Source organism: Panulirus ornatus, chromosome 13, assembly GCF_036320965.1.
Source record: "Panulirus ornatus isolate Po-2019 chromosome 13, ASM3632096v1, whole genome shotgun sequence".
Classification (NCBI taxonomy): Eukaryota; Metazoa; Arthropoda; class Malacostraca; order Decapoda; family Palinuridae; genus Panulirus; species Panulirus ornatus.
Genome location: NC_092236.1, coordinates 22,143,260 through 22,156,463, shown reverse-complemented (window position 1 = coordinate 22,156,463; position 13,204 = coordinate 22,143,260). Strand labels below are relative to the sequence as shown.

The window sequence follows — 13,204 nt, the reverse complement described above, 5'->3', positions numbered from 1 at the left end:
TCCTTATGTTGATTCTACTTCGTCTTGAGTCAAAAGATTCTGTACAGATTCTCTCTGGATGATTGTTGGTATGTTACTCGATTCAGTTTAATTCGTCCTTCGAGGCACAAGTTTTTCTCCATTTCATCATCCTTTCATGCATTCTGATCCTGTCATGTGAGGGCATCCAGAGAAACTGCATTCCAACCCCATCAAGGAAAATGATTTTGTTATACTTGTGTCTTGTTTCAGGCACGAGCATATAATTGTAACGCTGATGATAGTCATTGTGAAGAGTCTTTTTTAATCAAACAATCTTTTCCTGGGAAATTAAAACTTTATGATAAATGATTAACCACAGAACGCTAGAATCCCCTTGATGGGGCTTTTGCAGTTTCAAGGCAGCGCTCCAATCAGGAACAAGGAAACGATGTGTACATGTTTGGTGTGAGAGGTGCCATTAAAGATGATTGATGCTTGTCGAAGGTTGAATTTTCACTCTTGGCATAACCACAGGCAGACGGAGTGCGGTAGCAACTGTTAGGGTAGTTGGAGCAGCATACAGCTTAGCCCGGAACTTGGATGCCCAGTTGATGATCCAGATTCCCCAATCCACACAGGAACCACCAGTGTCTTTACAACAACCACAACATGATCAGCAGGAACACAAACTGGGATCAGTAAGGCTGTTCATAGGTTTTTCATCCGCGTGTACGTTTTACACATGTCAGATCACCAGCTTGTAAACAACAGACTTCTGTCATATCATGTGGCAGTTCCACGGGTTGTGCAGCCAGTAGAAAGGTGCTGTAAAGAAAATCCCACCTGGTAACCACTGTGTCCCTCGTGCCTGCCGCCGCTTCTGATACCAACCGTCGCTACTGGTGCCTGCCGTCGGTATTGGTGCCTGCCGTCGGTATTGGTGCCTGCCGTCGCTACTGGTGCCTGAGGTCGCTACTGGTACCTGCCGTTGGTATTGGTGCCTGCCTTCTCTACTGGTGCCTGCCGTCGCTACTGGTGTCTGAGGTCGCTGCCGAGGCCTGCCGTAACTGCTGGTGCTTGCCATCGCGAACGTGCTTGCCACTGCTCCTGTTCCTGCAGTCGCTTCAGGGACTCACCGCTGCAGCTAACGCCCGTCGCCGCTAGAGTGAACAGACTGACGTAATCAGTCTTACATCATACAGTTTTCCCGCACCATCTTTTTCTACAAATTCGTGATGTATGTTTTTTGTCCAACAATGTTACGACTTTTGTGGCTTCCGGAAACAGCAGCCAAACTCTTGAGGCAACAATGAAAAAAAATGCTCGAGTTTGTACAGGTCTATACGAAACATACCACCATCCCCTACAACAGAACTGATCGCCCCAGATTTTATTTTCGTAAGTGCACAAGACTTACAATAATAGTATGTGATTCATACTGACCACACACAAACAGTAGGGAAGCCAGACTTCATCTTAGGGGGTTTCCGATATGACCTTCAAATCGAGGTTGAGACTTTATTCCACACTCCTGCGTTTTATCACCAATGTGTAGTCTCGTTATTTGCGTTATTCCTCCACTGGAGTCAGTGCCGGTGACCTGACCCGAGCTGACTTCTATCAGGTGGGCGCGGAGAGAGGAATGGGATAGAAGGTGGTATCTGTGTGTGGCCGGCCGGACGCCTCACACACTCTATCCTTCCTGAGCTGGATGTGGTTCTTGATAACCTAAGCGCTCACGTTCACAAACGGACATACGTACATATAGGCTATTCGCGCGCGCGCACACACACACACACACACACACACACACAGAAACACACACACACACACACACACACACACACACACACACACACACACACCCTCGTACTCCTGGAGGAGCTGCCTTGCCGCGGGCCGCAGGCTGGATGGTGAAAATGAGACGTCGAGTCCTCAACAACTTGGGTGACCATCAGTCATGGTCTCTCCCACGCGCGCAGTAAAAGCAGAAAATAGAAACAAAACGTAACATTGTCCACAATCGTCTAGTCATTTGAGACACACTGTTATTGTTGTCATAATGAAAACCCGTCTGAAATTATTCCTCAGACTTCGAAGTTTGTGGGAAAAAAAAAAAAGAAAACGAGAGCAGAAAGTGCGACAAGACTTGGCAACTCACTAACATTCAGCTGCCAAGATGACATTGTGGTGTTTCTGGTGTGAGCCGCGCGTGTGACAGGCCAGGCCTGAACGATACACATTCCAATCACGAGAGTAATGTTCGCCCAGGCATTCGTCATGCCTACGGTAATACGTACCATTTCACTTTAACAGTCTCATTAGATACCCACGTGAGCTCCAAGTGAGCTGGTCCCACACATGATCGCGTGAGCACTCTAACGTCAGCACTGACGCCAGATCTGTCAACTGAATATGAAAACATACTGTAGTACTTCGTCTGTGGATGGTGTTGCATCATGCAAGGCCCCTGAGCGATGCAGGCACCTCGCCGTGTTGTGTGGATGGAGTTGCCTTTTCCCTTGAGAATAAGATCATTATATCTGAATATAAAATCTGAACGACTCTTCAAACATTTTGTTCACTAGTTAACTGTAAATTGATGAAAATCAAGGTATCAATATACAGAGAGGAAAAGCCTTCTCTTTATGTTGTTTACAATAGATCAAAAGAAAAATTATGGTTTCTTGAAAATAATGAAATAAAAAATCATTCTAAGATAGACACTGCTTTTAAGCTCACTATTGCCATGAATAACCAAACAGAATTTATGTAGTTACAGACAGACTGACACACAAGAAAACAAATGGTTATGCTGTCATGTCTGACACACTGAGGATATGTGAAGAGAAAGAAATACAGCAGATGAATCCCTTGTTAACGACCTTTTCAAAAGCATTTAACAAATCTTATGGATTTATGGCAAAAATATGGTTGGTCAACTGGCTTGAAAAATTGGGAGTCGGGATGTGTGTGTGGAGGGAGGGCCAAACCCATGGCGTCATGCCTGCTAACATTTCCTGAAGTGCCAGAAGACCTGCATGACGTGGGCGGTGCAGACACGAGATTCTGGAGTATACAGACACTGACGATTTTCTATACAGACATACCCAAACACAGACGTATACAAACGCGACTATACGGAAAACAGAGACATCCAAAAATGTACATATCTAGACAGACGTAATTACACGCACACATATTCAGACTCAGTCATATCCAAACGCATATATCTAGATAAACACAGCCAGACATTGTGGCATCTAATGAAACTATCATATCCAGTGTATTCACAGAGGATGACACTACAAGCTCAAAACTAATGAGACTGTACAGGGTAAAGGCCTTGGAAGGCACTTGAATTATTATAAGAAATAAGCAGGCTATTAAAGGGTCTTGAACCTGATAATTATCTCTATATGTTCTCAAAAAGTGTTCAAAATACTTGACATTATAAAGAAAAATTGCTGGGAGAGGGTACAGCGCGAGAGAAGTGGAGGAAAGTCAAAGTCGTGCCAATTTTTAAGAAAGGAGATGGAGAAATTACATTAAGCTGCGGAACAGTACCTCTGATGAGTTTTCTTGGTAAAATCAGCAGAAGCAAATAGATAACTGATTTTGAAGGAGAAACTGCCTGTGTATAAAAGGTAACACAGACTCAGATATAAAAGTCAAGTAAATCATTCTTTTTTTCTTTACTTCTGAGAGAGAACGAGCTTTGTTCTTAAAACAATAAAGTAAAGACTGGTGAGCTGTGTGTTTTCGTGACTGCCAGGAGCCAGTTGACACTATTCCACACAAGAGGCTGGTAAATAAGCTGGATTTTCAGGCAGGTGAAAGAGGTAACTCCCTCGATGGATCCAAAATCTCCTTAGAGGAAGAGGACAGAGGAGCTCTTTCTTTACGAGTTGTGCTTACCAGTGGCGTACCACAGGATTTCGTCTTAAGCTCTTTTTATTCGTTCTGTGCTACTGATTTGCCAAAAGGACTGAAGCTATACCTGGTCATGTCTGCTCGTGATAAGAGAAGTACGGAGTGAGTCACCTTACAAAGGAACTGAAACAAGTTCCACAACTGGTCAGATGAATGAATGATGTATTTCATCCTAAGTAAATGCAAAAATAATGGAGATGAAGGATGGCCTCGGTATGACTGTTACCTGGCAGGAAACAAGTTTAATGAATTTTGTGTATCAAAGGAACTTTGGGATTCGATGCTAATCAGCAAACTGTCTGCAAGTACACGGAGAGGAAAATGCTCAATAAAATCACTTCTGGTGCATAGTTCCAATACTTAAAGGAACATAAAATTCTTATAGACAAGTCCAAAAGACGGGAACAGAGATGGTACCAGAAAGAAGAGAGCTGAGCTACAGGAAGAGGTAAGAGGTTGTACAATGGCACACCATGAAAAAGAGAAAGGACACAACCGACAAATTTCTACAACAATTTGATAATGTCCTTAGTTCACAGTTCTTCAGAATATGCAAAAAAAAAAAAAAAGAGTAACCATAGATCACAGCGGGAACTTAAGCAAGATAGTCGTTAGAAAAGACGTAAAGAAATACCTTAACAACACCAGAGTTCTGGACGAACGGTTTAAAGATGTTATGAAGCAGGGAATCCAGACCGTATGATGGAAAAGTAACATGACAGTAAAGCAATGCTAAGAGATGAAGCCCCGCGAGTGTACAGTGACCTCCATGTGCTGTGTAAGTGATTACAAATATCTAAACTCAAATCTACACGGAAACTAACGCAGACAAATACATCCGGGTGTTGGACAGAAAAAAAATATTACAAATCCAAACACAAACCCACCTAGAGATAGACATATCCAAACACAGGCATATCCACACGGGTATATCGAAACACAAGGATATCCAGAAACAGACCTACTTACACACACTCAGATTCAGACATATTCAGCCAGATATATCCAGTCAGGCATATGAAGACAGAGGCCTACATCACATACCCAGACACTCAGTTCTGATAACCATTTTTCTGATCTTTATCTTGCTTTGTGCTGCATCTGGACACTGCTTATGGCGTTTGTGTTGCTGTGCCTGTCCACCTTCCTTCCCGTACCCCACAGACTAGTGGTCTGGCCACTAATTAGAGTCTCACTAATTGCCCCATCATTTCGGCTTCGATCATGATATCATTAAATCAGATGCATTTTTCTTTTATAGTTGCGTAGTCCTATTACTGGAGCCAGTTCTAAATAGAAGCTCCATTAGAAGCAACGTTACAACCTCATCATTATACACGAAATTATTACCTCTGTTAGGATCATCCGTATTCGAGTGGAATAGAATGGAGTACCAGGTAAGATCTTTATGCAACATGTAACCTTCTATTTCGGAGTGGTAACTGAACGTCTGACGTAAACCAGTCCCTCCGTTGCCGCAGAACGTTGTGGGCTGGCCCGCGGCTGACGTAATCTTCTAGGAAGGTCGAAAAAGTTTCCGAGTTTATTCCTCCAGTCGCTAAAGTTTTCCCATTTCAATTTGTTATAGTTACTAAAATGACTTCAAGATGTTTCGTTTACGTCAATGGTAAAATAAAAACGCATTTCTTATTATCAAGTTACATGCGGTAATAGAGGGAGGTTTGACAGCTACACTGTGGAGCTCCTGACGAAGGACGTCTTGCCGAGAGTCGCTTATATAAGAGGACGGGCGGCCTCACTTGCCAGTTCTGTTTGGAATCCGTTATCGCGAGCAACAGGCGTACCACAGGTGCTGCCGCTTCCTCTTACTGAGTTACTGTAACTACTACATCGTGTGACCAAGTAGGTTGGTTTCAACGCTAGCGTTATGCGATCAATCAGTTCTACATCTGTTGGTGCTAATATCAAAAAGAAAAAAACTGATCATGAAAAATTATAATTGATTAAGCCTTGATCTGTGTTTCCGTTTTGTCTCTTTCTACGCCAACGATCACAGTAACATTTGCTTAAGGAAAAGAAAATGGCGAGAAAAAAGCGCACCCTAATCTCAGTTCATAGTCTGGTCAATTTTCTTGCTTCTTTGTGCAGTATTATCAGCTACTAAGATGATCCTGTCATATCTAATACGACCCCAATCATCTTCCTTTTTCATACAACCATACTATGTTCACCAATCGCTATAAGATATAGCCTACACGTCCTTCGCCCTGCAACTATTGATTCTGATCTGTTGATTTATCTCGGAAACAAGTGTTTACTTAAGGCAAACAATATATATATATATATATATATATATATATATATATATATATATATATATATATATATATATATATATATATATATATATATATATATATATATATATATATATATATAAACCAGTCGAAGGACATCCTCAGTAAACGTGAAAAATACAATAGGTATTGTGACCAGTAATGAACAGCATATTCCGCTGGTATCAAGCCACAACCGTGCTAGTCACCGTTTGATAATATCCTGTACCCGCAGGTGACGCGTTTATCAACAAATGCTCCAGAAATGATTATTTAGGAAAATGTACGAAAGCTGAACGAAGTTTTGTCAACACCCACGAACACTTTCCTCCCAAATAAATCGCTTGATAAGGTCGCTGTATTTGGATCACTGACGACCGTGATTTGGACTTTTTAAGATTTACCCGCTTCTCTTCCGGTGTCTTCCTTGACTGCATCTACCGAAGACTGAACTACAAGACGCTAATTTTCTGAAAAAAGGGATTTCATTCCTTCTAAGTCTGCTCTTTCTTTGCCCCGAGTAGAGCACACATCTAGACCATTCTTGACGCTATCATCTCTTGGTGTCAACATCGTAGGCTGTTATTCAGCACCTCATGCGAACCACTTGAGTTTAGGGCCATTTCTACAACAAAGCTGGATATGTTCGCGCCGAGAGAGCAAATCGTGTCGTCAAGATAATGCTGTAATTTTCACTTCTCGTGGTATCTGGCAGCTCACACCTCACCAGCCAAAGATTGTGCTACACATTTATATTCTCTGCTGTTCACTGGTATGTTGTAATGCATAAGTTACCGATTTCAATTCATTAAACGTGAAGTGTCGTTCGATTTCACTGTAGACCCAATCATTAGCGATTAGAAGGGAAGTAAGAAAGACGCTGTCTACTCTTGTTGCTATCACCCTCATTTCAGCGATTTTCGAATCCACTACAATTCCACTTGTTACACAGATTAACCCCCATGAAATTACCGTCCCGCACCGGAGAATATCTTTACGTGCAATGTCAGTGATCCATTATGGTCTATATTGCACTCCCAGTCATATGTTTATTTAAAACAAGACTGCGCAATACTGCTTTTCATCATCACCAACGTCAGTTTTCTAACATCCACTTCTGATTTACCAGTGGGAACTCATGGAACTGTGATCCATGGCAACTTCATGGTAAGTAAGTAGAAAGACATGTTGTGAACTGTAAGCAGCACCAATTGATTCTGACGAGGATGAGTTTGTGTTAGCTGAGGTGATATGATTAGAAAAATAGAGACAAAGAGTGGATGTAATGTGATGAACGGAAGAGAAGAGAAAACGAAGATTCTCACAGATAATATGGTTAAAACCTACTTAGGTACTGAATGAAGAGATACATAGCGGAGTATATTACAGAAACAGAGAGTAAGGGCAAGCGATATGTGAACACAGTGATTTTTTTTTTTTTATGTGCATGGATATATATTGATTCTGGAAAAGAGGAAAATTCTGCGAAAAACAGACTTTTGGACAAAATTTTTGCAAAGGCAGGCGCTGATAACTTGGATGATGAGTGAATCATTTCGATGCTAATTATTCTTTAATAACTATCATAACATATAACATCCTTCTTATTTCTAAAGATCGTTACATTTAAGTCCTGAAGTGTCGACCATGAAATCATTCCACCAAATCTTGACTGAGCAAATCTTGTGGCTGTATGGCCGTATGGTATGGCTCTATCTTATGTCTGACTGTTAACAGAACATAATAACCAGTTTTTACTTCTTTTAGATACACCCAAGTGAAATAACTTCATTTCTCCAAAAACCTAAGCAAATCTTATATTTTCATAGAAAATGAAGAGTTTATTTGGCCAGGTGCTTTGGTCGTATATTCATTCGCCTTCATGGATTGGAAAGCCATCTTGAAAATGGAGTCAACAATTGGCATTCCTTCTGCTCTTTCCTGGGTGACCAGCTCTCTCCGTCATGATCTGTCTCCACCTCATCCAACCGCTCATCATATTCTGCTCTCGTCACCTCGTCTTTGATAATAGACCCTGACGCCACGTAGCAACTAGCAATGACCTTGTTCCATCGGTTATACAGTTTTGGTAACAGCTTTCGTATGAAAAACCACAGCCTTGATTAAAGCATAATGAAACACGCAAACCTTATGTATCTTGATATCCCATTGTGACTTCAGCAAGGAGCAATACAAGTAATAAGACCTGAAGCGCCTCCTGTAAAGGTTCTGATGAAGGCACGAGGCAGACAAGGAGAGGACAGAACTATGCGTCAGTTTGCTCTTAGTACTGGACCCTCCGTGTGGAGTGTTCCCTTGCCACAGGAGAATTGAGAACGGCAAGTTTCTCTGCTTCAGGCACAGAAACTTACCTTAAACGAAGCTGTCGTTGTTCATGGTTGAGATCAGGTGTTCTGTGTTCAAAAAGCTATCCATTCTCTTTAAAGCAGCTGGAGAAGATGACACAACCTTTGTAACAGAGACGTTAGTTCAAGTTAAACCTCACAGTGTGATTTCACATCCCACCCATCTTTCCTTCCTCGCTTGTCACACCTTGTCACTGATGAGGTTTACTAATCCCTTTCCATTCCTTAAATCTATACTTGACTAATAGACAAACTCTGTAACCCTGATATACATCTTTGCGTTGTCTTACTTCGTCATTTCTTACATCAGGGTCTTAAAACCCAGATCAGTATGTTGTTTATTCGATAAAATGAGCTGTGTATTTTTGACATGGAAACGAAAAGAGTTCATCAAATAACACTCTATAGCACCTACATCGACCATGGAATATTGACAACTGGAAACTCTAAACTGCCTCTGCCCAGAATCTTACAACAGTTTGTGGAGAAAAAGAGAAAGAAATTATTTCGCTTCGAACGTCTGCAACCACAGTCTCAATGAAAACGCCTGCGTGCGAAGCCTCAGCTCCTGAGTGTCACTCCGCTCCTGTAGATCAGTGCGTTCTGACATCAGTTGTATTCTCTTGGTTCTTATTCTCATAGCGGGGAAGTAGCAATGCGAATAACAACTGGCTATATATGTACGTGGAAATATCGGTCATTTAAGCCCACTGTGCTATCAGTAATCAATCATATCATGTAACATTCCAGCAACTTTAATGTCTCGTGATTACTGAGGGCGAGACAGCATTGGGCTCAGGGACAATGCAATGAAGTATTCAGCTTACGTTCTCATCCCTCTCACCGCTCACAACAGATCATGGTCACTCACGTGGTAATGGACAAGACAGATCAAACTACAAATGTTCCAATGATGACACTAACCCAGTCCGGGCAGGTGGTCGCTGTCAGTCCTACCGCCGACCCTTGCGATGTTGCGCGGAAATCAATACCTGATTGGTCGCGGGGAGTGGGCGGAGGAGTAGCACCGGAGGATTTGCTCTCCTCTCTCTCTCTCTCTCTCTCTCTCTCTCTCTCTCTCTCTCTCTCTCTCTCTCTCTCTCTCTCTCTCTCTCTCTCTCTCTTCTTGACCTTCGAATGTTCTCTGGACATAACTGACAGTGTGTTGTTGCCTTGAGATCATCTTTCTAGCCAAACAGAGCCTGAGGGCAAATCATTACTTGCACAGTACTTCAGTTTCCCCAGACATCAAACCCTCCCTCAGTGTATCACCCATATTCATGCGCTTACAAACCTTTATCTTTTCGTCTATTGATATGCATACTATTCTGTTGTTTTTAATATTCCTTTCCCTCGTAGCATCTGATAATTATCATTCTCCACCATTATCATCAATTTCATCATTCCTTACCTGCGTCTGTGACGTCCCTCTCCTTCCTTCAGTCTCCTCCCTCATAGTGAACGTACCTTTAACGTACTCCTCCCTGCCCGCAGCCTACGCTGATGGAAGGCGGCCAGTACATCGTAGAGGGAGACGAGGAGGCCAAGAGCACCACCCTCATCTTCTCCATGTCGGAGGAGGTCGGGGCTCTCGCCAACGCCCTCAAGGTCTTCCAGGTCAGTTCTATAAGCCAATGTTTGTCCTGCTAAGTCAGTTGAGAGATACCTTCACTGTAGAAAACCCATATTGGCTGTGCTGAAGCATCATGCATAAGGGAGAGGTAAATACTCAATTTCTTTCAGGCATAAGAGGAGTTGTAAAAAGTAGATTCAAAGCTCAAGAGATGAAAATTTACAATGTTCTATATATCATTAAGCAACTGATAACATGATTCATTAGAAAGGTCTGATCAGTATGTTATCGTTGACAGGATAATTTAGATGGATTGATTTTCAAATACATAAAATTAGATTGATGAAGGACATTAGTGAAAGGTTTCCTGATGAAGCAATAGACCCAAAATCAATAAACTTGTGCTTTTATTTCCAGAAGTTAACGATGTTATGGGGAGAAAATTGATAAGAATCGTAAAATAATGATTCTCAGTTAAAATTTCTGTATATCTTTGAAATTTGTCATATTTAGATTTAGATTTATCATTCTGTTAATGAGACAGATGGTCAGTAATCTTAACGTCATTTTGTTTGAAATCTTTTTTTTACTGGACGATTTCAATTCTTCTAGATTCTTGATATAAACTCATGTTTCTTCTCCTGTCAGGCCCAGAATGTGAACCTTTTACACATCGAGTCTCGACCATCCAGACGCGACGCCAAGTATGAGTTTATGGTCGAGTGCGACTCCAGTCGGGGCAACCTGGGCGCCGCTATGGAGCAGCTGCGTGCCAACTGCTCCTACTTCCAGGTCATCTCCAGGAATCACCTGGACAACAAAGGTAAAGGCTCCTTGCTCCTAATGGCCAGGGGTACAACATGTATGTATGTTAGGGCTTCCTGCTGATGATGGCCCGGCGTGCAACATGTATGTATGTTAGGGCTTCCTGCTGGTGATGGCCCGGCGCACATGTATGTATGTTAGGGCTGCTGATGATGGCCCTGGGGTACAGCATATTTATTCAGGTTCTTCCATGTTAATGGCTAGTATGGTAGGGCTTCTCCATAATGATGACCAGGAGTACAACATATATAGAGGCTCATTTAGAAACAAAAGTGATTGACGGTGCATGATGCGCCTAATATATCTACCAGGGATTAAGCCTCTTTTAAAGAAAAACTAACGTGACAAACTCCGTAAAGTTTGTCATGTTCTCAGGTCTTCCTAAAATAGTTTTCAGCCTTTGATAGGCTATATTAAGCCAGTCTCACCAGGATCTATTTTTGATCGCATTTCCTGTTAGTATTCATGTACCTTTTTCTTTCCTCATATCATTGTGTTGTTTCTACGATCTGCACCTAATTATAACGCTCCTATCAGTACTTGTCTTTTACCTTCATCCTTTTCTTGGAATAAGTTGGCCAAATGCTAAAAATAATACACATTCAATGAGAGTCTGCAAGCTGCCATGAACTCGAGAGAAATCAATGGATGTCCTCAATTCCTGTAGCAGTCAACCTCGTTTCGTGTGAGTGGTTCACCTGTTATTTATACACTGTGTGTGTTCCACTTCATACAGCTTTCTTGACCTCCCTAATAACCTTCAGGCCTTATGTTTCCTCAACACTACGTCTTTTCCCTCTTCCACTTCAACACTTTTCTCGCATATTTTCTTTTTCTTTTGATCATATCCCCCCCCCTCCCCAACCTTCATAGCCGTCTCGTCTCATCCTTGTCTTAACAACCGTACCGCCTCCCTCCTCAACCTCTCCACCATCACCAGATACTGTGCCCTGGTTCCCCCGCAAGATCGCCGACCTGGACCGCTTCGCCAATCAGATCTTGTCCTATGGCTCGGAGCTGGACGCGGACCACCCCGGCTTCACTGACCCCGTCTACCGCAAAAGGAGGAAGTACTTCGCTGACATCGCCTACAACTATAAACAGTAAGTCACAGTCGCACACTGAAGAACTTAAGGCCTAGTTATTGTCGTCTCTCGTTGTTTAGTTTATGAATCTATTTCTCATTTACTATAGGACAGAGAGAAAGAGGATCCAACACAGCAGACTACAAGTGGGATTTCTAACATTTAGAAGTGGCTTGAAGTGTTTCAGCTCAATAACCCCCTAACTTGAAACACTTGTGACAATCCTTTCTCAGCAGCACCTGTGTATGGTGTTCATTCTTTGATGATGAGTTTGATGACGTCCCTCACAGCACCTGGAATCCAAGACACGGGTGATTACAAAAGGCGTAGTGACAAGGTTCTTCATCTTGGGATATCGTGTTACCATTCCACACAAAACTTCTCATTTATCATCCATTGGAAATTATATATTCCAGTGTGTATGAAGGTTCCAATGACCACTTAACCTTCAATCACTTCAGAATTATTGACATAAAAGTAGTCGTATATTACCCTTCACACTTAAGTCACATATTGAAAGCAAACATTTCTACTGATTCGACTTTGTTGATATATCAGTCAGTAGTGTGATGAAACTCTAAGTTACACAGTAATCAAAATATCAAATTACTTGAAATGAAAAAAAGAAAAGTTAGCCAAGCCACTTCACTAGTGTTATCCAGGGATTTCGTTGCAAGACAAAGGAGATCATGTGTTCAGTTCATGATCTCCACAGATACATCACACATCATATACAACATGAACATACACCTCAATGTGCCTATGCACTAAAAGACACACATAAGAATTGTGCCAGTGGTGCCACAGCAGAGACACCAGGCTATCATTGGCAAAAGTTCCTGCCAGACATGGACCTACACCATGGGCAGACTCGTAGTAACAACATAACTACCTATATAAGTTTGACTGACTCACTATCGCTGGTTCAGCGTTAGATTTAGCACAGGTTTTAGTCATTAGTAGAAAATGTTATTCTGTCATTTCCTGTGAATGATACGAGAGTCCATACTTTATCATTATCCAGTCAGAATTGGTTTGTTTACTGTTATTATAGTTTCATGACAAACACATACATAATATACACGGCCAGATCGCTGCTCTGCTCCCCTCGCTCATAACACAGGGAATTCCATGGGGTCAGACGGTCATTTCAGTGTTCACTCC

The 13,204-nt window shown here is 42.0% G+C and overlaps 1 protein-coding gene across 4 annotated transcripts in view; it reads left to right on the top strand.

Moving 5' to 3' along the window:
• Hn (phenylalanine hydroxylase) overlaps positions 1-13,204 on the top strand; it is an 87,860-nt gene that overhangs the window by 67,907 nt on the left and 6,749 nt on the right. For 2 of the 4 annotated variants that reach the window (XM_071668748.1, XM_071668747.1), the window contains exons 2-4: positions 10,052-10,174; positions 10,779-10,953; positions 11,896-12,058. In XM_071668748.1, the coding sequence (XP_071524849.1) occupies positions 10,052-10,174; positions 10,779-10,953; positions 11,896-12,058 (461 nt within the window). Of the gene's footprint in view, positions 1-5,607; positions 5,762-10,051; positions 10,175-10,778; positions 10,954-11,895; positions 12,059-13,204 lie in introns of those variants that run through there. The other 2 variants (XM_071668750.1, XM_071668751.1) reach the window with 2 other exon arrangements.